Source organism: Kogia breviceps, chromosome 6, assembly GCF_026419965.1.
Source record: "Kogia breviceps isolate mKogBre1 chromosome 6, mKogBre1 haplotype 1, whole genome shotgun sequence".
Classification (NCBI taxonomy): domain Eukaryota; kingdom Metazoa; phylum Chordata; class Mammalia; order Artiodactyla; family Physeteridae; genus Kogia; species Kogia breviceps.
Window position 1 is genome coordinate 82,213,071 of NC_081315.1, and position 26,486 is coordinate 82,239,556.

Genomic DNA, 26,486 nt, shown 5'->3' on the forward strand with positions numbered 1-26,486 from the left:
GAATTTTTTTTAAAAGTATGAAGCCTCCAGGGACTTCCCTGGCAGTCCAGCGGTTAAGACTCCATGCTTCCAATGCAGGGGGCAGGGGTTTGATCCCTGGTTGGGGAACTAAGATCCCACAAGACACACAGCGTGGCCAAAAAAAAAAAAAAAGTATATAGCCTCCAAACATTCCCAGACAATTTAGGATGTACATTATCTATGTCAATTTTACAATAAGAATATTGATAAATGGAGTCTAATTAAGTACCCATATTGCATTTTGTCCATCAGTTTTGCTTTCCAGTGATAACTGACATTATTAAATTAATAACTTTGGGACAACCTCACTCACTTTCTCTTAGCTTATAGGTAAAGTGGAAGTTATTTTAAACCTATGCAAGTTTACTTCATAGCTGAGGGGTGCTACTAATGAGAAACAGGACAAATCCAAGAAGGACACAGAAAGCATGTTAGGGTTATAAAGAGAAAGAAATGATTCTTTTTCAGAGATAGAGGTTTGGCTTCAAAATTATATATTATCTGAAACACATCCATGGGTGAAAAATGGAAATGCTGATATAGTCTCACTTATAAATATTATAATAAATCAGGCATAAGTAGTTCGTTCACCTGCTTGTTGGCAGGAGATTTGGGGCTAGAATTTAGTCCTCCTCATTTTCAGTTATTTATTAATTCATTCAACTAAAAATAGTTATTGACACCATCTCCACTGGGCACAGAGGATATAGTGGTGGGCCAGGCAGACGTGGTCCCTGCCCTTATGGAGCTTGTAGAGAGCAGATGATAATTAAACAATTCAATAGTGAGAGATAAGGACCACGAAAGGTTCTATAAGGACCTGTAACAAAGGCAACTTGACTTAGTGTGGTAAGCAGCTCAGCTTCTCAGAGGGAGTGATATTCAGTCTGTGACTGCAGACATACTCGTTTGGAGACCTACAAGTTAGCAACTAGCTGTAACCACTTCATTGACAATCTTCCATCATGTCAAAGACCAAAAATCTTTGAATTGAGTCTCAAGAGTTTGAGAAGCAGTAAAGACGTTACATTCCAAATAAATCCATCTGGCCTTAAAAGATTCAGAAGCATTATCGTCCTCCAGGGTGGCTTTCTCAGCTTCCTGCTGAAGTATATGCTCTTTAGGAACGTAAAATGGTTTCATAAAGACACGTCGCACAAATCTGTTTTGCCTCCTTTAACCCGACATCCCAGAGGGATGCGTGATAGGAGAGTTTCATCCTGAAGGATGGACTCCATGTACACTTCTGTACAACCTAGAGTCAGGGGGCCCTCACAAGCAAAGGCTGTCAGGATTTCCAGGAGGTAGTCACTCAGCACAGAACGAGGCCAAAAGACATTATGAGACTGTACTTAGGCAGAAGAGAGATGAATACATACCCTAAAGCACTGGATGTGAAAATAGAGATTGAGGGTCTCGATGATCATTGCAGCTCCTTTACCCAATGGAAGCCCACACGAAGAACACAGCTTCTTCCCACTTATAGACCTAAGTTGCAAAATATATGTCATAATAAAATGTTCTGTTTAGAATCGTTGGTCAAACACACTAATATGGAGCCTCATGCAAAAAAAATAAATAAATAAAACATGAGTTTTTAAAATGTTTATACCGTAAGTGAAACGATTACTAAACTGATAATGAGCAGGAATTAAGCGTTAGGTATAAGATGCAGACAATTGATAGATTAAATACAATAGGCCTCCACTGTGGCATGGAATTCTGTGTGTGTGCGTGTGTGTCGGTGTGTGTGTTAGTTGTTATAAAAAGTTTGCGTTATAGTCTATTCATCCACGGTGATCAAATGCCTTGAAATGATCTAATGTATTTATCATATGTTTTCTTACATCCTAAAAGACAATCAAGGTTAGCTTTATTAAGGTTTTAATGTTGTGTTAAATTTTTCTATAATTGGTTCATTGGCCCACTAGGGCATTTCTTTTTACTTATTAAAAATTTTTGTTGTTGTTGTTTAAAAATAAAGAGGAAATTGTGATACAGCCTAACAGGTATCAGGCAGATGTGGGATCAAATCCCTGCTCTGATACCAAGTTCTGTGACCTGGTATGAAGAGCTCACATTGGGTTTCCATTCCACCTGGCTCAGACAGGATGGCTGTGTTCTAAGGCAGCTTTCCCACAGCTAAGATCGGATTGCAATGACGCCGATTGTCGGGAAAGCTCTTGGAATTACACAAGAAATTTTAAAATATGCAATATCATCTGGAAGCAAAGAGAGGGACAGAAGAAACAGAAAGACAAGAGAAAAAAAGGAAGAGTTGCCCTTAGCAAACTCTATTTATTAGGATTTCCCTCTTATCCAGTAGTTAAATGAAATTTCTAAATCAAAGAAAACCTTGGAGTACTCAGTCATTTGTCTCTCCAGGGAATGGGAGCTCAGGCAGCTTTTAAGAATATCATGGGGCCTAATTAATGTCCAGAAGCAATCATTAGAGAGCTCAAGCAGAGTAAAAGGGAGGATGAAGTTTCATTTCTCAGCGCCCGCCTGGTTCACTGTAAGAGCCATCAGCGGATCCCGCCTAGAAGGTCTGAGCCGTCTTGAAGGGAAAGGCGCCGACTTAGGAGCCCGGCAATTGTCTGGTGGATTTTCTTATTAGATTGCAGGTTCTGCACAATGTAATTAAAGCCCTATGGCCACAGCCGCGCCAACGTCACACACTTGGCTCTTTCGATTGTGGGCTGATAAAATCTTTAGGCAGATGGGGATGTGTTCTTTCCTCCTGCCTATGTGTGTGTGTGGGAAGAGACATGGATGGACAGATCCCTCACAATCCTCTGGCAAGCACTAATTTGGTTGCAACTGTGCTCAGCAGGCTCTAGCCAAAACAAAGCAGCCTCAGAAAGGCTTGCTGACCTCTTGTACCTGTTTGGTGACTGGCCAGGAGGGGTGGAGGAGCAGGGGGACAAGTGCCCAGCCTGGAAGTTCTCTCGAGGGCTTTTCCTGTAACATGGGAAAGGAGCCAAACAACATGTCACGTAAAGAGAAGTCCAATCCCACAAGGAATGGCTTTTTAGATAAAACACCCCACTTCCTTGGCAACCAAATAAAAGACCACAGTGTGTCCTAGGGGTCATATTTTTTCTTTACAAAGGACAAAAAAATGTCCATCTAGCAGACTGTACAGACATTGGATGCATGATATCAAAACCAGGCTGGCACTGTTGAACAGAAAGACAGAATAGTTTTCTATTATTTATTTGGGTCAGGCTCTTTGCTAGTTAAAGTTGCACTCCAGGTTAGATATAAAAATTATGGATGGGGTAGGAGGGGAGAGATGAATGGGGGTGTAGGGAAAAGTTCTTAAAGACAGCCCAGAAATAAAGGGCAGCGCTTAAAGGAGGTATTTTTCAGTGAGGTGCCTTCCACCCCTATTCATGAATTCGTTACGTGATTAGGGATGACGTTCAAAACATCTAATGACTGCTATGTCACTGGGCATCTACAAAGCAGAATGGTTCCCAGCCAGAAGCCCCCAGAATGGTTTTACGGGTGCTGATGGTTACACATGAGCCCTGCCTGTGATGAAGCTGTCAGTTCCGGGCTCTGGATTTTAAAAGTTAATTTCATTGGTAAAGAAAGGGACAGAAAAGAACAAGGAAAAGAGAAATGCCAGCATAGACATGAACAGAGCATGAGGCCATCTGTCTGGTAACTGCTTTCAGAATAACTCTCTGAGCCCCTGCCCCCCCCCCAAACCTCCCTCCTCAGACAGAGCTCGTCTTCTCCAAAATATCAGCTTTTCATGGAATATCCTAAAGTATAAGGACCATCACCTTGAAAAATGGTTGAAAATCACCACAATAATCAATAAAAATAACGACTCCTTCTATGTGATTTTACCCTCTATTAATTCTGCATGTCATCTAGACATAGAGAAATGAAATTGGATAGACATAAGAGAAAAGGGGACAATGGTTCAAAAGTGTATTGAGAAAAAATGTAACAAGAAAAATAAAAGGATGAACTTATAAAAACAAGTTGGCATCATCATCCTCACCATCACTGTCATTATCAACACCACTGCCTACAATGTATAGTACTTATTACTTGCCAGGCACAAAACCCTATGAAGTAGGGTTATTCCCATTTTATATACAAAGAAACTGGAACAGAGAAAGATTAAGTATCTTGCTCAAAGTTCCATGCAGGCAAGTGTCAGAGTCGATATTTTGAATCCAGGTGGTCTGGCTCCAGCTAGAATGATTGGTTAAGGTATAATGAATATTATCTTTTTTTTTTTTTTTTTTTTTTTTTTTTTTTTTTTTTTTGCGGTACGCGGGCCTCTCACTGCTGTGGCCTCTCCCGTTGCGGAGCACAGGCTCCGGACGCGCAGGCTCAGCGGCCATGGCTCACGGGCCCAGCCGCTCCGCGGCATGTGGGATCTTCCCGGACCGTGGCACGAACCTGCATCCCCTGCATCGGCAGGCAGACTCTCAACCACTGCGCCACCAGTGACACCTGTATCTTTTTAAAACTGATTACAAGGAACCTCTGGCTCAAATATGATCTTATCATGGAACCGTGGGTTTACTCTGAAACCCTCTACCACTCATCCAGACAAGTACTTTGGATAAGTTATTTAATTTCTCTGAACCTCAATTTCCTCATCTGTAAAATGGGAACAGTAACCCAATAACATTGGGAGAGTTCAGTGAGTTAATATATGAAAAGAAGAGGAGAAAGATATATGTGAACTCTTCAACACAGTGCCTATTATATTGACATGTTTCAAAAAGGATGTGAACTCTTATTACTATAAAAAATACAATTGTTACAAAATTAGAATAGAGCCTGGGGTAGTTAGTTAAGGGGAGAGAAGGATGAGGAGAGGAAACATTTTTTCCTTGAAAGAACACTTGTCCATAGGCTCTGAGACAATTTAACTCACTTAAATAAATTGCTAATACAACAGACCTGCACATTCTTTCCAATGTTTAGATTTGTCGGTTAAAAACATTACTTGTCTCTTTTAAGTTACCAAATTCAGACTAAATATTTACTTGCCAGCAAGACTGTTCCAAACTTCCATAAATATTTGTTACCTTGTCAATGACAGTCAATGGAGAGAAAGGACAAAAATGCTGCTAACATCCAGCCATCTCACACTTTTTCACTTTTCCCCCTTCTTAGTCAATTAAAAAAAAAAAATTCCACACCCATCTTATTGGGTTACTCACTTCCGCCTTTCACTCGGAGACTCAATCTGATGATTAATGCTTTTGTCCAATGGGAGGGTTTTTGGCTTCACATCTTCTAAAACGTGCTTTGGTGGGTTTGATACCTGCTGATTCCGGGATGGATCTGAGGCCAAGTAAAGAACATACACTTAGTGCTCAGTAAAGCTGCCGCCTTAGTGCTTAGTAATCACATTTCTTTAAAGTGCTAATGCCTGCTGAGGTCTCACAGTGATTTCACAAAGCCTCCGGACCGTGCTGCTTAGCATAAGCTGGAAGAGAAGCTTGCAGCTAGCAGAGGTCATATCCGTCTGGATGATGGGTTGGGGAAGGGGTCTTACAATAATTGAAACACGGGGGTTGGTTTTCTCCATTCTTACCCTGAGCTAGCTGTGGGTTCATCCCACAGGGTGAGGCCCCAGCTTCTGTATCCAGCTGGAGGTCCTGATAGATTCCTTTCAATGCAGGGTTCTCAGAATGAGTCAAGACTCCTTGAGTTAGGCTGTTAAAATAACAAATATATTTCAAAACAGGAATAAAAGCAACTGAACTAGAATTATTGATCTTATCCCTCAGGACCGATTACAGTACGAAAAAAGAAATGGGGCTAAATAAATATTTATTCTCTTTATTTTAAACTAGATTTAAAATGGATTTAGAATACTGTAAAATGCTAGGCATTTTCATTATCCAGCAGTTTAACAAACCATCATTTCTGATGTCCTCTCTACCTCCTTGTCCACAAAATTCTTCATTCTAATCATTTCAAGGGGTGCCAGAGCTAAATGCAATCTCCCAGATTTTCACAAGAGGACTTATTGTGGAAAATATTTGGGCCACATGGGGCTTCAGCAGCCTATGGTAATTCACTGGTCCTTTAGTAGCTTCTATGTGCAAAGAAAGGAGAGACGGAGGAGATTTTTTTTAAAGGTTTCTGGCGACAACAGGGACTGTCTTGGAGAACTAGCAGTAATTCATGGAAAATGATTAGCATCCTTCAAATATTCCTGACTAGTGGCTGTCATTTCAAAAACTGGAAAGTCTCTTTAAATAGTGTTAACTGGAAACAGATGTGCTGTTCCAAGGGCTCTGCAGGCTCTGAACATGGGCCCCAAGCTCTAATATCTTACAATTCACCGAGTCTCCTAGCTGATGAGCACAGGAGAATTTTCAGTGCAAATCCCACCAGAAGAGCTCAGCTCCCAGCCAACCTTTCAAATTGGCCAGTCTTTGAAAATGATACTTAGATAGCCTTTTGTGTCTTTGGGTCCCTCTGAGCAGGCTGTGTGTGTACCCCGGTGTGTATGCACACACACACATGCATGCACACTTTCCAACATCTATCTGATATATCGGAGCCCCAGAGGCAAACATTTGTATCACAAAGAGCTTGCTGGTGGCAGAGCACTGGCAGCCTCTTGGGTTTCTGCAGGTCCCTTTTAGGTCAGGCATGGGGTCGGCATCAATAAACTCACTACAGTCCGTACCTACAACCAGATTCTGCTCCAGTCTGAGCTAGCTCTGAATGCTCCAGGAGTTTCTGGGTATCCTGTTCTGATCTCCCATGGAACATACTGGAACCCATGGGGTAGGGGAATTACCTATGACCCAACAGGTTTGTTGGCTATCCTTTATATCATCACCCAGAGTAAACATGGCTTCTCACAGGTCAGAGGATACTAATGGCAAAGTTCAGGGCCATAGTAAAACCACAGCGAGTAGGACGCCACGGCCTCATTTTTTTTTTCTTCTTTTAAATAAACTTTATTTCTGTGGACCAATCTTAGAGTTATTTTAAAAAATTGCAAAGATAGTACAGAGACTTCCCATCTACCCTTCACACAGTTTCCCCTGTTGTTTTCTGTGAGTATGGTACTTTGGTTACAGTTAATGAATCAGTATTGATACAATATTTTTTCTTTCTTTTTTTTAGTTTTAATATTTTTTAAAATTTAAGTATAGTTGATTCACAATCTTGTGTTAATTTCTGTTTTACAGCAAAGTGGTTCAGTTTTATATATATATATACGTATATGTATATATATACACACACATACACATTCTTTTTAAAAATATTCTTTTCCGTTATGGTTTATCATAGGTTCTCTGTGCTATACAGTAGGACCTTGTTGTTTATCCATTCTATATATAATAGTTTACATCTGCTCACCCCAGCTTCCCACTCCATCCCTCCCCCACCCCCCTTCCCCTTGGCAACCACCAGTCTGTCTGTTCTCTTTAACCACACCATAGACCCATTTTAAACTCTATCCCTCCAGACACATTAACCATTTCAGGTGAGTGGTATTTAGGTTTGGGGCTTTGAATTGACAACATGCTCCTTTGGTGATCTATACTGTCTCCCCTCATTTAAAAAGAAGTTTCACCTATTTAAAAATAAGGCTATTTATATTCAATAGTATAAGGACACTGACTTTAGAGCTATTAGAATGTCTTCAAGCAATAACATATGTATAATGTATTATTGGAATGATAATTTCAAAGCTGAATATGATTTGCATTAGTGATGGGTGCCCTTCCTGGGAGTGAAGGGACACAGCCCGGCTTTGCTCATATGGATGGACAGCCTGGAATGGCTCGTACCTGCCCTTTTCCTCCAGTGGATCACCTTCCTTAGTCTTAAGCAATGAGCCACTGTTATCTCCCTGGAATGGTTTCTTCTGTCTTGTCTTTTGTTCTTCCTCTCGACAGTTTTCCAAGTCCATCTTATTCTAATGGGGAAAACAAGGATAATCTTGAATATAATTTTTAAACACACAGGACAATACTCATGTCTGGCCATGGAATATCTGAAGCATTTTCTCAATCACATTGACTACAATTTAAAGAACAGTCATTCAAATTAACTGAATAGTAACTGATTTCCAATGATTTGAAATGAACATGTAACCTGGATCTCTCTCAAAAGTTATCATAAAAGGGAACTGGCTAGAAAACCCATCTTTCAAAATAAAACAGTCATAGGATTGCTTATTTCAGGACAAGTGGCATTTGAGTGCCCGTGGGTTATTTCAAAATGCAGATTATGTAGTATAACCTTTAAAAATTGTATAAAAATTTTTTTAAAAATTTAATCTTTAATTTAAATTTTAAAAATTTAAGTAAAAAACAAGCAGAAACTAACACACCATTGTAAAGCAATTATACTCCAATAAAGATGTTAAAAAAAAAGAAATAAAAAACAATACACTTCAAATTTTGATATTTGAAAATGGCTGGTAAATATTGAAAAATTGTTGGACAGTGTAGAATTCCTTTGACGATGATACATAAATAACTTATTTTAGAGTCTAGAAAATCTTTCATAATTATCATTGCAATATATGAAAGAGACATGAAAGATTTGGCTTTTGTGATAATCTTTGTATATAACAGCAAAGATAAGCAATAATCTGAGCTCCCTGAGTCACCAATATCAAATTTGGTGAATTACTTTTGTACAATCTTCATTTGTATTAAGTTAAAATTGGATAATTTAAAAATTTTAGTGTATTGCAGCATATATTAGCTGACTACAGAAATGACTAATATGACATATACCCAACTGATATTATGTTTATTGCAAACTGAATTTATTCTGTTATTATACCATCAAAAACTAAAATGCAGATTATGGACTATCCAGGTGTTGGTAAGACCTCTGTCCACTACCTCCATGACCTTACTTGGGGGATATGGAGGTTGACCAGCCTTTCTGGACTCTCTCCAGACCTTGAAGACACATACACACACACACACATATATATATATTCATGTGGAATTTTAAGAGTGATTCAGAAGAAATTTTCATGGAGGCCGGTGAGAGTGTATTGTTGGCATCCTACTGCTAACATCCAGTGCAAAGAGATGTATGGTCTGGCAGAGAGAAACATACGTCTGCTAAATGAATGAATGATGGGCAGTTAGAAAGATGTTCCAGCACATGGCATCACTAACCAGGGTCTTGCCAACCAGTGCAGAGACTTTGGTTTCCAGCCTGCGGGGGCAGGGCTGGCCTCAGTAATATGTTTATTTGTTTATCCCTCTCAGGGATTGACTCGAGGGTTCCACCACAGCAAGGACAGTATGATGGGGTACAATGGCCACGTAGTAGCTGACATGATTCTAGAGAAACAGCTAGTCATGGATTTAAACTGGTGAAAAACTTGGCGTTGTGGTTTAGTACTTCTATTTTAGTTTTCTTATTTCACAAATCCCTTTTATTTATTTATTTATTTATTTTTGCGGTACGCGGGCCTCTCACTGTTGTGGCCTCTCCCACTGCGGAGCACAGGCTCCGGACGCGCAGGCTCAGCAGCCACGGCTCACGGGCCCAGCCTCTCCGTGGCATGTGGGATCTTCCCGGACCGGGGCACGATCCCATGTCCCCTGCATCGGCAGGCGGACTCTCAACCACTGCGCCACCAGGGAAGCCCCACGAATCCCTTTTAATCTATGGTCTTACCACTGTCCCACTGCCTTCAGTCACAGAGGAGGATGTAGACAGCTGGTCTGCAGAACTTGAAGAAACAGTAAATGGAACCACAGTGTCCTCAATTATTTTGCGCTCCTAGGGGAAGGACAGGAATTAATGAAAGGGGGAGAAAGGATAAATCATATTTGTCAAGAGAAAAGTGACATTAAAGAAACTTAGAGACAAACATCAGAATTATGTGCGAACAAGCAGGGCATAAAAAAAGGTCTTACTTTCAAAAAACATGTAAATCAGATAACATGCTCTATGGGCAATGATTTACAAATTAGCATTTAATTTAGAAAAACACAGTCTTTGCAAGCTAATTAGTTAGTGTGATTCAAGAGGCCTAATTAGAAATGCTACTAGGGAAAGTATTATGCACAAAAATTATTGTTGAAGAAAAAATTCACAACAATATTAATCATAAACAGATTTTGGATAATATACATAAAGTATAGTTTCAAATTCTCGAATGTGGTCTGGTTCGTTCATCTAAAAATGAAAAAACAAAACCAAATTCTCCTCCCTTCTAAATCTCTTTAGTACCATACAGTGAATGCAGTAGTAAGGATTCACTTAGCCTTGATATCAAAATTATCCTCATAAAAGTTAATATTAATTCGCTACTACCAAACATGCTTGCCTCAAACAAACACACAAATAAACAAATTGATACTTTCATGTCATCTAAGACAAATTAAGAATCTGACTTTTGTGACTAAAGAAGAGATACAATTCTATTCTCCCCCTTGACCATGACTCAGCACACCCTTACCACAAGCTAAACTTGGAAGAGTAGTAGTCTTTTACAGCCCATAGGATAGGACTCTTTCAAAAGGTTGATAGGGCTCTGTTGTTGAGTAAAGAGAATCAGACATGCCCCATGGGTACACATAGCACAGACAGAGAAAGTGTTGATAGACTTTGAGGAATCAGGGCTTCAGGGTCAAATTCCTTCCGGGGAATTTCCTACCTCCTCATAGTATCTGCGTTCTTCCTCTTCCACCTCCTTTTGGGCCTTTTCCCACTCTTCCTTCAGCTTGTCCTGCTCCTTCTGGTATCTCTCCTGTTATGGAATTTCCATAGATTGTTCTGAACGGACCAGTGCATACATCATTGGGACTTTTCCCCCCTGCTAAACCATCACAATGTGTTGCAAGACTCTCTTCTTGCTGTAATGTTCTGAAGCTAACCCATTCGTGCACCAAAAGAGGAATACCATTTTGCGGTACTCAGACATGTTAGGGACATAAAAACCCAACAGAGAACAATCTTTTCTGCTGTGGGTGTTTCATAGAATTGTTCTTCAGATATATGAGTAGGCATCTGCTTATGGAAAGAGAAAAGATGGAAAGATTCTAAACTCTTAACTTGGGTTTTGTCCTTAGAGGGAGGTTAAACCAATAGTTTGCTTTTATTGGGCCCTTCAGAGATGAGTTTTGCCATTCCACTAATAGAAATACGTTGCTGCTGGGAGAGTTTAATAAAAGATTAAAAAAAAAAAAAAACCTCGCAGGTTTACAAGATAGATGATGCAGAAAGGTCCAAAGTGGACAAGATGATAATTAGCTGAGTGGCTGAATTACTCTTTGCTTGTGGTCATTCTACTAAAATGGAATCTTCCTAACTTTAAGTCCTCCTAAATTAAGAGTAGGGGTTTTTTTGGTTTGTTTTTGTTTTTTTCTGTAGTACGCGGGCCTCTCACTGTTGTGGCCTCTCCCGTTGCGGAGCACAGGCTCCAGATGCGCAGGCTCAGCGGCCATGGCTCACGGGCCCAGCCACTCCACGGCACGTGGGATCTTCCCGGACCGGGGCACGAACCCGTGTCCCCTGCATCGGCAGGTGGACTCTCAACCACTGCGCCACCAGGGAAGCCCAAGAGTAGCTTTTAAACAGCCCATTAGAAGGCTTTGATATCAGAACTGCTATTATTGTTTTCAGAAAAAAATATGACACTAGTCACCACTTCCAAAGAAAAAAATAAAAATACTCTAAATAGGATAAGGATGTAAGGATAAGGAGAGCTTTAAAAATGTGACTGGAGTCCCTGACAGCTGACTAGAAGAAATGAATACATGGAAATTAAAACGAATGCTTAAGATGAGAACTGACACCCCTGGATGCCTTGAGAATGGCATCCCTGACATGACAGAGACAAAGGAATTGCTGGAGTATACGACGCACAGTCAAATATTTTAGGCTGATTACTGTCAGTCCTCTCTCTGAGGCTAACATGAGTCTGTGCTTCCATCTTCTTGGGGAAGGCACTGAGAATTCCTCCAGGTATTACTTGTTATGTTATTATCTTAGGAGCAAAAGGGCTTTATGGGATTGTCTGGAGCCTAATGTTCCTCCTATTAATGCTCTGGTCAAACCACTGTTGGTCACCCCATGGTAGGCTTTTAAACTTCAGCTAAAAATTTTGTTATAAAACCTAATATTGGGGGGCTTCCCTGGTGGTGCAGTGGTTAAGAATCCACCTGCCAATGCAGGGGACACGGGTTCAAGCCTTGGTCTGGGAAGAGCCCACATGCCGCGGAGCAACGGCCCGTGAGCCACAACTCCTGAGCCTGCGCGTCTGGAGCCTGTGCTCCACAAGAAGAGAGGCCGCGACAGTGAGAGGCCCGTGCAGCGCGATGAAGAGTGGCCCCCCGCTCGCTGCAACTAGAGAAAGCCCTCGCACAGAAATGAAGACCCAACGCAGCCAAAAATAAATTAAAACAAAAAAACAAACATAATATTGTAAAGTTTTAGAGAGGGACTTCAAGGGTATTCAGAATAGAGGAAACAGACCTTAAAACTTTACAGAAGATGCAAAGCAAGCAAAGCTTCTTACATTTATTGGTTCTAGGAGCTTATATCACATGCTTCCCTCACCAAGAGGATGAACTGATGATACAGGGGCCGAAGATGTGGTATACCTGTACACACACAGACACACAGACACACAGACACACAGACACACACACACACACACACACACACACACACACACACCCTTCATTCCCCATAAACACCTTGCCCCTAAGCCCACAACCCACACCTAAAACCACGGCCACCTTTCAAAGTATAACAGACACAGCACCACCATGGGAAACACAGGCCGTCTTCTCTACTCTGTGGAATTTCTGACTCCTGGTGGAATGGGCATCTGACTTCCAAGAGAATAGCAGATGACCAGGGCTGGTCTGGGGTCTCCCAATGGACCTAAATGTCCCAACAGCTCTGGGACTTTGCTGAACGTAGTTCTTACTAAGAACTAGATTTTGGTACTGAAGGTTTACTCCTATGTAATTTTGGAAAGTGTCAAACTTAACGGGCAGACCTAGAGCCACACTACAATTAATTAACTTATCTAGCTGACCCTTGCTCCCCACCCCTGGGAATTAAGCCAAAGGATTAGAACAAAAAGATAAGAAAAAAAAGTAAAAGAAACTTGCATTAAGCATTGCTTTCTACACATCAGCAGAAAGTCACAAAAATCAATGAGATTTAACATTCTTTTTCTTTATGACTTTTGGTATAATCAATACCATTGGGAGTACAGGGGAAAGAACATGAGTTTTAGAGTCACCCAAACTTGGATTTGAAACGAGGCTCAACATTTGTTAGAGGTATGACCTTGGGCAATTACTTAACTTATTTTGAGCCTTAATTTCTTCAATTGCAAACTGAGATCAATAAGACATACTTTGATGAGGTTTATGAGAATGAAGTTAGGTAAAATATGTCAAGCACCTACAAATAGGCCAGTTCTGGTACACCCCAAATGCTCAGCATAGGTTAGTTTCTAAGGTTGCTAGATTACTTTTTGAAGCTCTGTTGCTCCACAAAACTGGGACGAAACAAGTAGGAGCATGATAAGTTTACTCCCAGAATTTTTCTAGAATTGAAAATTAGGAGCTTTTGCTCAAAGATGGAGCAAACATTTCTACTTAAGGAAGAAGACCCAGGTCAACTTTTATTTCACATGTATGCTATCAATAACTTTCTGATAATTCCTTCCCACTCCTAGTAGAACTGGAATTTGATTGGCAGCGAACAAGGTGACGAGTGGGTGGGTTGGCCCTTAATCAATACTTGGATTTTTTTCTAAGTGAAATGCTTTCTCCTTATGTTCATCAGTGTAACCTCTGGTGGGAGGAATTAGCCTCAGAGCACTCTGTCTCTTGGACACAAAATGAACAGACTTAGACTCAACGACTTCTGAGAAGAAGCTGATTCCATGTATTTCCTGGGCTAAACATCTATTTAATACAGCAGAAATTAAGAGAGCATCACCAAAAAGAAGAAGAAGAAGAAAAAAAGCAGCAAACCCAGTCCTACCTGGAGCAAACGTTCCTGCTCTTGTTGCCATTTTTCCTGTCGCCTGCGTTCCTCTTCTGGGTCCCATGCCCACAACTTCAACTGTTTAGAATATAAAACCAGGATCAGAACTGAGCCATGTCCTCAAGGCCAGGCCAGGACAAGGGGCACAATTAGCTCACGGTTTGACACCCAGACGGACACACAGAAGCAGAAACCTTCCCGTATCTAAAGGTGCTCTTTGTTGGCAGAAACCACTTTTTTTTTTTTTTTTTTTTTTTGCAGTATCCGGGCCTCTCACTGTTGTGGCCTCTCCTGTTGCGGAGCACAGGCTCCGGACACGCAGGCTCAGCGGCCATGGCTCACGGGCCCAGCCGCCCCGCGGCACGTGGGATCTTCCCGGACCGGGGCACGAACCCGCGTCTCCTGCATCGGCAGGCGGACTCTCAACCACTGCGCCACCAGGGAAGCCCAAGAAACCACTTTTTAATCTTAGTCCCTCTTTGGTTTACTTCCAATATGCTGGTATGATTCTGTGAACCTTTTCGGAGCTAATGAAAACGCAAAGTAATTCGCCACTGGCATGGGCAGGCTTTTGCTTTGGTTCTCTTAGAAGTGATTTCTTAAATGTATTCACGCTCCTAAGCATAAGATACTCAGTCTGCATATTGATCCTGGGTCCAAGCAAATAGGAATGTTTATTTCAGCAGAACTGCATTTTGTGAGAAGTGGTGTTTGCTGTGCTACAGAACTAATCTTTTATATGGCTATTATTGCTTTTCCATCCTAGTTTTCTCTAAAGTGGGATCATTTAACTCACGAGTGTTCACCAGCCTCACCAGAGATCCAGGCAAGGGGAGTCTCTGATCAGGGCCCACAAAACAAACATTCAAACCCACAGACTTTGGTTTTTTTGGTCTTTTAAAAAAAGGTTTCTGTGATTTTTTTTTTTTTTTTTTTTTTTTCTGTGGTATGCGGGCCTCACTGTTGTGGCCTCTCCCGTTGCGGAGCACAGGCTCCGGACGCGCAGGCTCAGCGGCCATGGCTCACGGGCCCAGCCGCTCCGCGGCATGTGGGATCTTCCCGGACCGGGGCACGAACCCGCGTCCCCTGCATCGGCAGGCGGACTCCCAACCACTGCGCCACCAGGGAAGCCCGGTTTCTGTGATTTTGAGAACCAAGTGAGTAAACGGGAATAATGGAAGGAGGATGCATGAACCAAAGTGGACACGGAATATGAATGAGATTGAGAGGGTCCAAGGGGGAAGAGGAATCACAGCTGGTTTCCCTGGGAAACCAGCAAAAGTGGGGAGGCTGATGTGTTTAAAGTTGGCCTCCCTTGTCACCCAGAGTAGGTGCTGAGGCAATCCAGGCTCCCCGGTAACTGTGCTTCTTCCTTTCTCTCTGTTCTGATGGGATAGTTTTGGGAGGCACTTAGAACTGTCTGGGAATCCTGAGGGAAAGAGCAGGGTGAGGGTGAAGGAATTAGGGAGGAGGGGGAGAGTCTGGGGCAGGGTGTGGGGCGGGCAGACTCTACCTACTCTGGCTGCCTGCGAAGCTGGACAGAGCCAGTCCCGTCCAAGGTTTAGATGGGTCTAGCTACTGCCCAAGATAGCTGGGCCAGCCCACCTCCCCTGCCCTGCCCTCAGTGATCCAGGCTACCACTCAGGTGCACAATGGCTGGCCCATCTAGGGAAGTATCCAGGCTGAGAATACGAGCCAGGCCATGGCAGTTGCTCAATTTTTAACATTATAAATATCTATAGCTTTAATGTATTTAGACATGTGAAATGTGGGCCTCGGTGGATACTCTTGCTGTGGTTCCTGCAAATGGTAGGGATGGTCACAAAACGTCAGAGAAAGGTGGCCAAATCAGGGAGGGAAATGTATTTCCTATATGCCACTCTTGGGATTCATGCTGCATATCTGCATACGAAAGCCTCTGACAAGTTATGCAGGAGAAAAACTATTTTATTGTATAAAATCCAGAGTTTCCCAAATTTCCTTGGATGACCATAAAATGTCATCTAAATATGGATCCCAGGTGGAAAATTCTCCTGGAATTAATGGAGGTTATTAATTAATTATTAATGGAGGTTAATTAATTAATGAGGTTGGCTCCACTTGGCATTTTCCTAAGACTTGGAAGCAGTGTAAATGTTCAGACCCTCTCTCAGGGGCATGGCCCTTCTTTGACTTTTGAGGCACAGGGTGTGGTAATGTGAATAAAGCTATAGGGAGCCCAATGGGGAAGGTCCAACAGCAGGAAAATAAGAGTAACAATTAGAAATTATTTAGTTAATTTTCAGCTTTCCCTAGGTTGTAATGGCAAGAATAAGTCAGGAGTAAGCAGAAACAGGAGGGAGAAGTGTGGGATATGGGGACTGAGCACAGAAGAAAATATGGAATATTTGTTAGAAAGCAAGAAAGAAAAACAATGAGCATTTTCAGAGGAAGATAAAGAGGAAGAGACCATTGTGATAAACAGGAGGGCAAAAGAAGTGGTCATGCTCCTCCTTCGGTGACTATTTGCTGAGCACTTACTTATGACCAGGTGGCGTAGCAGGCGGCCAAGAACCCCAGCCTCATGGAGCTTACAGTTGAGAGTGGGGATGGGGGTGGGTTTGTGAGGGAGTGACCCATATACAAACTATCCCCAGGAGACAGTGGGATAATTACCATAACAGAGATAGAAAAGGTTCCAGAGAAAGAATGCAGAGCATTTGGCACACTTTGTTCTATAATTTATCTGTTTACAGATCTGGATCTTTCTCTGGCCTAGGGGTTCCTTGAGGGCAAAGAGGGCCCTTTATCCCGCCTAAGTATCTCAAGACCTTGAATTTTTAGGTCTTCAGGAAATGTTTGTTGAATAAATGGAATAACTTCATGCTGGGTAATGCATCCTCTTCTCTCTCCTTCGTAGACCCTATAGCTTTGGGCCACTTCACGTCTGAGCAAAACTGCCCCACGTCTATTGAGTTCAGACTAATTGAATGCTTACTTCCCCTCAACCTTCTCTTATTTTCCAATTTCTTTTAATTTTCCATTCTATGAAGAGCTATTTATAATCAAGAGAACATCAAATTTAGGTGGGTATTTTTGAGAATTCTTTTATATAGGTCAGTAATTTCTCTCTTTCTTATTCTATTTTTCATACACAGAAATAAGAATGTATCTCTGTAGGATGCCCTTCCTCTCCATCCCTGCCGGGAGGACTAGAACAATTTGACATGGTTGTTCCCGTGTCATTTAAAATGGAACTCAATGGGTTATGTTATACTACTCTTCAGATCTGTGCCATGAATGCCAGCCTTGGGGTCCTTCTGGGGGTTTCATCCTCTGTGGATGTACTCAGCTTCCCAACAAACTCAGGATTCCCAGTACTGGCTTAAGACTGAGCCTCCACAAATGGATGGTAGTTCTGGAATGTGGCTGGAGATATTGGGGGGGTTTTGTGACAGGAGACGGGTCCCTTCTCCATTCTGCACAGGTACTTAGGAATTCCCAAAGTGAGACAATTTACCTATAGATAAGAATTGGTGTTGGCTATGGTGGGCCTCTTGGATTAGCCACTGGGGAGGATTCGTTCATGTATCAGGCACTGTGCTACAGGCTTCTGTGTAATTATTTCAAATAAAGCCCACAACACTCTGAAAGTATTATTATCTCATTGTACTACCAAGGAAGACAAGGTTCAGAGAAGTTATACAGCACCTTCAGGGTCATATGGTTAGTAAATCTGTAATCAAAGGTGCAGCAGTGATTATGCAGCTACACCTGGGGGCCTCAGGAAACGCTACAGTTGATCGTGCCATAGAGGAAGGCTCCAAACCAATGCAAATTTCAGAGGGTGAGTATTCCAGGCTCAGCATTGGAAACACTCAGTTCAGAGAAGAGTCAGGTCTATGGAGAATGTCCAGGACAAGGAATTCAGCAACAAGGAATTTCTACAATGTCATGTGTCTTGACATTTTAATTAGCGAGTGCTCTTTTTATTTCATAGAAATAAAAAATTGAAAACTAAATGTACAGTTAATATTATTCAAGATATTGATATTCAAGATGGCGGAGGAGTAGGTGGACGTGGAGTTCATCTCCCTCCACAGATGCATTAGGAATACATCTATAGATGCAACAGTTCTCTCAGAACACCGGCTGAAAACTAGCAGAAGACCTTGGACACCAGAAAGGACTATAAAGATCCCTTCCTAACTGGAAGGGAAGCATTTGAGGCTGTCAGAAGAGGGTGAAGCAGCCAATCTGTGAAAGACGGGACAGAGTGAGAAATACACAGACGGTCCGTACCACAGCCCTACATGCCCCAGATTGGGACATGTGTTCACAGGCTGCCCCTCCAAGAGCAGAGGCAGTGAGAGGATGTGTGAGCACCGGTCTGCACGGGGAAGCAGTAGGGACAGAGCCCGGCACCACCTCCTGGTTCTCCCTTTCAGGGAGAACTAGCAAGAGTGTGACAAATGCCTGGCTTTGAAATGGAGACCATTCACCTGCCTATTGTTTCATTCCTGGAAATTTCACTGCTACTAAGTAAGAAAAAAAAAAAATACCTGAAAGAAAGAAAACAAAGAACAAAAACCCCCAGAATTCCTAAAAAACAGGTCTTGGTGCTCTGGCCGGGTGTCAGGCCTGAGCCTCTGAGGTGGGAGAGCCAAATTCAGGACATTGGTCCACCAGAGACCTCTCAGCCCCACGTAATACCAAATGGTGAAAATCTCCCAGAGATCTCCATTTCAATGCTAAGATCCAGCTCCACTCAACAACCAGCAAGCTACAGTGCTGGACCCCCCATGCCAAACAACTAGCAAGATGGGAACATAAACCCGTCTTAGCAAAGAGGTTGCCTAAAATCATAATAAGTTCACAGACACCCCAAAACACACCACTGGACTTGGTCCTGCCCACCAGAAAGACAAGATCCAGCCACATCCACCAGAACACAGGCACCAGGACCCTCCACCAGGAAGCCTACACAACCCACTGAGTCAAGCTTACCCACTGGGGGCAGACACCAAAAACAACGGGAACTACAAACCTGCCACCTGTGAAATGGAGACCCCAAACACAGCAAGTTAAGCAAAATGAAAAGACAGAGAAATACACAGCAGATGAGGGAGCAAGGTAAAAACCCACCAGACCAAACAAATGAAGAGGAAATAGGCAGTCTACCTGAAAAAGAATTCAGAGTAATGATAGTAAAGATGATCCAAAATCTTGGAAATAGAATGGAGAAAATATAAGAAGCATTTAAAAAGGACCTAGAAGAACTAAAGAGCAAACAAACAATGATGAACAATGAAATAAATGAAATTAAAAATTCTCTAGAAGGAATCAATAGCAGAATAACTGAGGCAGAAGACCAGATAAGTGACCTGGAAGATAAAATAGTGGAAATAACTACTGCAGAGCAGAATAAAGAAAAAAGAATGAAAAGAGTTGAGGACAGTCTCAGAGACCTCTGGGACAACATTAAACGCACCAACGTTCGAATTATAGGGGTCCCAGAAGAAGAAGAGAAAAAGAAAGGGTCTGAGAAAATATTTGAAGAGATTATAGTTGAAAACTTCCCTAACATGGGAAAGGAAATAGTCAGTCAAATCCAGGAAGCACAGACAGTCCCATACAGGATAAATCCAAGGAGAAACATGCCAGGACACATATTAATCAAACTATCAAAAATTAAATACAAAGAAAAAACATTAAAAGCAGCAAGGGAAAAGCAACAAATAACATACAAGGGAATCCCCATAAGGTTAACAGCTGACCTTTCAGCACAAACTTTGCAAACCAGAAGGGAGTGGCTGGACATATTTAAAGTGATGAAAAGGAAAAACCTACAGCCAAGATTACTCTACCCAGCAAGGATCTCATTCAGATTCAGCTGAGAAATTAAAAGCTTTACAAACAAGCAAAAGCTAAGAGAATTCAGCACCACCAAACCAGCTTTACAGAAAATGCTAAAGGAACTTCTCTAGGCAGGAAACACAAGAGAAGGAAAAGACCTACAATAACAAACTCAAAACAGTTAAGAAAATGGTAATAGGAACATACATATCGATAACTACCTTAAATGTAAATGGATTAAATGCTCCAACCAAAAGACATAGATTGGTTGAATGGATACAAAAACAAGACCCAGGGCTTCCCTGGTGGCACAGTGGTTGAGAGTCCTCCTGCCGATGCAGGAGACACAGATTCGTGCCCTGGTCCAGGAAGATTCCACATGCCACGGAGCGGCTGGGCCCGTGAGCCATGGCCACTGAGCCTGCACATCTGGAGCCTGTGCTCCGCAACAGGAGAGGCCACAACAGTGAGAGGCCTGCGTACAGAAAAAAAAAAAAAAACAGGACCCATACATATGCTGTCTACAAGAGACTCACTTAAGACGTACAGACACATACAGACTGAAAGTGAGAGGATGGAAAAAGATATTCCATGCAAATGGAAATCAAAAGAAAGCTGGAGTAGCAATTCTCATAGCAGACAAAATAGACTTTAAAATAAAGACTATTACAAGAGACAATGAAGGACACTATATAATAATCAAAGGATCAATCCAATACGAAGATATAACAATTGTAAATATTTATGCACCCAACATAGGAGCACCTCAATACATAAGGCAAATGCTAATAGCTGTAAAAGGGGAAATCGACAGTAACACAATCATAGTAGGGGACTTTAACACCCCACTTTCACCTATGGACAGATCATCCAAAATGAAAATAAATAAGGAAACACAAGCTTTAAATGATACATTAAACAAGATGGACTCAATTGATATTTATAGGACATTCCACCCAAAAAGAGGATATTACACTTTCTTCTCAAGTGTCCATGGAACATTTTCCAGGATAGATCGATCATATCTCGGGTCACAAATCAAGCCTTGGTAAATTTAAGAAAATTGAAATCGTATCAAGTATCTTTTCTGACCACAACGCTATGAGAGTAGATATCAATTACAGGAAAAAATCTGTAAAAAACACAAGCACATGGAGGCTAAACAATACATTATTAAATAACCAAGAGACCACTGAAGAAATCAAAGAGGAAATAAAAAAATACCTAGAAACAAATGACAATGAAAACACGATGACCCAAAACCTATGGCATGCAGCAAAAGCAGTTCTAAGAGGGAAGTTTATAGCAATACAATCCTACCTCAAGAAACAAGAACATCTCAAATAAACAACCTAAAGCAATTAGAGAAAGAAGAACAAAAAACCTCAAAGTTAGCAGAAGGAAAGAAATCATAAAGATCAGATCAGAAATAAATGACAAAGAAATGAAGGAAACAATAGCAAAGATGCATAAAACTAAAAGCTGGTTCTTTGAGAAGATAAACAAAATTGATAAACCATTAGCAAGACTCAGCAAGGAAAAAAGGCAGAAGACTCAAATCAATAGAATTAGAAATGAAAAAGGAGAAGTAACAACACTGCAGAAATACAAAGGATCATGAGAGATTACTACAAGCAACTCTATGCCAATAAAATGGATAACCTGGAAGAAATGGACAAATTCTTAGAAAAGCACAACCTTCTGAGACTGAACCAGGAAGAAACAGAAAATATAAACAGACTAATAACAAGGACTGAAATTGAGACTGTGATTAAAAATCTTCCAACAAACAGAAGCCCAGGACCAGATGGCTTCACAGGTGAATTCTATCAAACATTTAGAGAAGAGCTAACACCTATCCTTCTCAAACTCTTCCAAAAGATAGCAGAGGGAGGAACACTCCCAAACTCATTCTACGAGGCCACTATCACCCTGATACCGAAACCAGACAAAGATTCCACAAACAAAGAAAACTACAGGCCAATATCATTGATGAACAGAGATGCAAAAATCCTCAACAAAATACTAGCAAACAGAATCCAACAGCACATGAAAAGAATCATACACCATGATCAAGTAGGATTTATCCCAAGGATGCAAGGATTTTTCAATACACGCAAATCAATCAGTGTGATACACCATATTAACAAACTGAAGGAGAAAAACCACATGATCATTTCAATAGATGCAGAAAAAGCTTTTGACAAAATTCAAACCCATTTATGATAAAAACCCACCAGAAAGTAGGCATAGAGGGAACTTACCTCAACATAATAAAGGCTATGTATGACAAACCCACAGCCAACATCATTCTCAATGGTGAAAAACTGAAACCATTTCCACTAAGATCAGGAATAAGACAAGGTTGACCACTCTCACCACTATTTTTCAACATAGTTTTGGAAATTTTAGCCACAGCAATCACAGAAGAAAAAGAAATAAAAGGAATACAAATCGCAAAAGAAGAAGTAAAACTGTCACTGTTTGCAGATGACATGATACTATACATAGAGAATCCTAAATATGCTACCAGAAAACTACTAGAGCTAATCAATGAATTTGGTAAAGTAGCAGGATACAAAATTAATGCACAGAAATCTCTTGCATTCTATACACTAATGATGAAAAAATCTGAAAGAGAAATTAAGGAAACACTCCCATTTACCATTGCCAACCAAAAGAATAAAATACCTAGGAGTAAACCTACCTAAGGAGACAAAAGACTTGTATGCAGAAAACTATAAGACACTGATGAAAGAAATGAAAGATGTTACAAACAGATGGAGAGATATACCATGTTCTTGGACTGGAAGAATCAACATTGTGAAAATGACTATTCTACCCAAAGCAATCTACAGTTTCAGTGCAATACCTATCAAACTACCAATGGCATGTTTTACAGAACTAGAACAAATTTCACAATTTGTATGGAAACACAAAAGACCCCAAATAGCCGAAGCAATGTTGAGAACGAAAAATGGAGCTGGAGGAATCAGGCTCCCTGCCTTCAGACTATACTACAAAGCTAGAGTAATCAAGACAGTATGGTACTGGCACAAAAACAGAAATATAGATCAATGGAACAGGATAGAAAGCCCAGAGATAAACCCACGCACATATGATCACCTTATCTTTGATAAAGGGGGCAAGAATATATAAGGGAGAAAAGACAGCCTCTTGAATAAGTGGTGCTGGGAAAACTGGGCAGTTACATGTAAAAGAATGAAATTAGAACACTCCCTAACACCATACACATAAATAAACTCAAAATGGATTAAGGATGTAAATGTAAGGCCAGACACTATAAAACTCTTAGAGGAAAACATAGGCAGAATACTCCATGACATAAATCACAGCAAGATCCTTTTTGACCCACCTCCTAGAGAAATGGAAATAAAAATAAAAACAAAAATAAACAAATGGGACCTAATGAAACTTAAAAGTTTTTGCATAGCAAAGGAAACCGTAAACAGGACGAAAAGACAACCCTTAGAATGGGAGAAAATATTTGCAAACGAACCAACTGACAAAGGATTAATCTCCAAAATATACAAGCAGCTCATGCAGCTCATATCAAAAAAACAAACAACCCAATCCCAAAATGGGCAGAAGAAACAGACATTTCTCCAAAGAAGATATACAGACTGCCAACAAACACATGAAAGGATGCTTAACATCACTAATCATTAGAGAAATGCAAATCAAAACTACAATGAAGTATCATCTCACACCAGTCAGAATGGCCATCATCAAAAACTCTAGAAACAATAAATGCTGGAGAGGGTGTGGAGAAAAGGGAACACTCTTGCACTGTTGGTGGGAATGTAAATTGATACAGACACTATGGAGAACTGTATGCAGGTTCCTCAAAGAACTAAAAACAGAACTACCATATGACCCAGCAATCCCACTACTGGGCATATACCCTGAGAAAACCATAATTCAAAAAGAGTCATGTACCACAATGTTCACTGCAGCTCTATTTTCAATAACCAGGACATGGAAGCAAGCTAAGTGTCCACTGACACATGAATGGATAAAGAAGATATGGAACATATATACAATGGAATATTACTCAGCCATAAAAAGAAATGAAATTGAGTTATTTGTAGTGAGGTGGATGGATCTAGAGACTGTCATACAGAGTGAAGTAAGTCGGAAAGAGAAAAACAAATACCGTATGCTAACACACATATATGGAATCTAAAAAAAAAAATGTTCTGAAGAACCTCGGGGCGGGACAGGAATAAATACACAGACGTAGAGAATGGACTTGAGGACAGGGGGAGGGGGAAGGGTAAGCTGGGACGAAGTGAGAGAGTGGCATGGACATATATACACTACCAAAGGTGAAAAGATAGCTAGTGGGAAGCGGCTGCATAGCACAGGGAGATCAGCTCAGTGCTTTGTGACCACCTAGAGGGGTGGGATAGGGAGGGTGGGAGGGAGACGCAAGAGGGAGGGGATATGGGGATATGTGTGTACGTATAGCTGATTCACTTTGTTATACAGCAGAAACTAACATACCATTGTAAAGCAGTTATACTCCAATAAAGATTTTTTTTAAATATATTATTCAAGATACTGATTGTGAGAAGGAATATAACCCAGACAGCATGGGTCTCCCAGAGAAAGCCCAGGGGGGCCCTGTCTGCCGATGGTACACTGTGTTATTGTCTTCATTTAAAAAGCTGATTTTGAATGCCTACAGAAGTTGCAATGTTTTATTACTAATTCCTTATGTCACATTCATTTTGGTTGTTTCTTTTAGATTTTACTTTCCTGACTCACCATTTTGCTTCCAGGCATGAATAACAACTGTGCAAAATGATAATCCATCTCTTTCTCCATGATTCAGCTGACAGCATTATATCCGACAAAAATATTCACTTACAATCAAAAGTTTGGAGACCGTTTTTGATTGAATCCCCTTTAAGTGAATCAGATACCTTACAAATTAAAATCACACTAAATGCATGATCTTTTTCCTCAGTAGGAATTACTTACAGGCGTAGTTACTGGTGACTTTTCACTGCTTGGAGAATCCACTGTACAGAAAGAAAGGAATAAAGATCACAATGTGAGTAGCTTCTAATTGTCTTTCTTTTTTGATCATCTCAGTGGAGTGTGGTTCCTATGTCAGCTTCAAACCAACTTTTTTTGGTTAGCCAAGAGCATTAGAAAATCATGATAAAGCAGACCCCTGAAGCAGCTTATACCCATCACCAAGAGAAGTTATGACCAGTGTAATATGATTGATCACATCAATTAGCACCAGGTACTAGATTATAGGAAGCGAAATCTATTCCTATGAATGCTCGTTTTAAGGCACCTTGCACTCTGGCTTGACTGACCAGTTCCCTCACTGTCTGACACAGAGAAGGATCACACAGAGAGAGGCCAGATGTCATCCAGGAAGTAGAGAAGGTGACACAGTTAACAAGAGGACCGTTACCAGTTCCAGGTAAATGCTTCTAATCTTTGTTTATAAAAAAAAAAAAAGAAGAAGACCATAAAGAAAGAGGTGAATATTATTTCTTTGGATTTTCAAAATCAAAGTAAAATTCTGCGAATTTCCCCCAATTTTAGTACTGACAACTGGTACTGATATCAATGAACCAGCTCTTTGCTAACTGTGTGCCCCTGGAATCAGAAATGAAGAAAAGTACCAGATATAATTGGTTGCCCACAACATGGATTTTGCGGAAAAGAAATAGAGCTCCCCAGTATGCATTTTACCTGACTGGGAGAAAAACTGGGAACGTCGCCAAGAGTTCTGAACTCTCAGCAGAATGCTGGCAGTGCCAGGCGACTCTAGATCAGATGGCAGAACAGAACAAATAGAAAACCATGAAAACAGGGCCATCAGAACAAGGACTGAGAGTGAAAGAATCCAAAGTACAAAATATCTCAATAAAATGTACACAAAACCCAAAGATGTGGACAAAAGTCCATAGATGGGCCAGTTTATGCTGTTGTTTGGTGTTGGGTGGGAGTTTAGGAGCTCATACTTAAAGTTGATATTGTTAAGATGCTGAATCTCAAAACGATGGGATGATGTGTGATGTAAGGGCAAAATGCACAGTTTACATTGCTTTTGGAAAGCACTTAGAAAAGTATAAAAGACAGCAGAGATGAGTTCAATGATTCTTACACACTTTATAAATATTATGGAAGTCTGTGGTGGCCATTATATACGTGTGTAGTAAAAAGATGAGTATGTGTGTATCTGTAATGGGGTGGCATCAAGCAGACAGAAGCTGAAGGCAAGCATTTGCATCCTTAACCTATATGCCATGCTCATCTGTCATCATTCTCAATGCAAATAAAGACATCGGTTTTTAAAATGTGCAAATATTTTCCTGAAACATCAATTCAAGGTACCTTTCTAGTATTGGGAGACAGTTGAGAAAAGGAAATCTGTCCTCTTTAAATGTTATTTTATGAATGTTTTCAGAGTATTTAGAGACTATTTATGCACATGTGTATGTTTAAGGGAAATCTGTGGAGCATCACTCGGGCCCCCAGCACATCTGCAGTAGCCTGTCTGGGCAGTCGAGAAACAGACCACTTGGTGGAGATGGTGGCGTCATCACTGTCCTGGGGAGAGAATATTAGGTATGGCTCCA

General features: G+C 41.0%; 1 protein-coding gene across 20 annotated transcripts in view; it reads right to left on the bottom strand.

Moving 5' to 3' along the window:
- Positions 1-26,486, bottom strand: part of LIMCH1 (LIM and calponin homology domains 1) — a 349,588-nt gene that overhangs the window by 9,186 nt on the left and 313,916 nt on the right. For 12 of the 20 annotated variants that reach the window (XM_067036161.1, XM_067036160.1, XM_059067016.2 and 9 more), the window contains 9 exons: positions 24,865-24,905; positions 14,020-14,100; positions 10,667-10,759; positions 9,682-9,786; positions 7,821-7,948; positions 5,597-5,718; positions 5,220-5,343; positions 2,896-2,982; positions 1,401-1,509 (listed from right to left, as the gene is read on the bottom strand). In XM_067036161.1, the coding sequence (XP_066892262.1) occupies positions 1,401-1,509; positions 2,896-2,982; positions 5,220-5,343; positions 5,597-5,718; positions 7,821-7,948; positions 9,682-9,786; positions 10,667-10,759; positions 14,020-14,100; positions 24,865-24,905 (890 nt within the window). The remainder of the gene's footprint in view (positions 1-1,400; positions 1,510-2,895; positions 2,983-5,219; positions 5,344-5,596; positions 5,719-7,820; positions 7,949-9,681; positions 9,787-10,666; positions 10,760-14,019; positions 14,101-24,864; positions 24,906-26,486) is intronic. The other 8 variants (XM_059067017.2, XM_059067024.2, XM_067036165.1 and 5 more) reach the window with 2 other exon arrangements.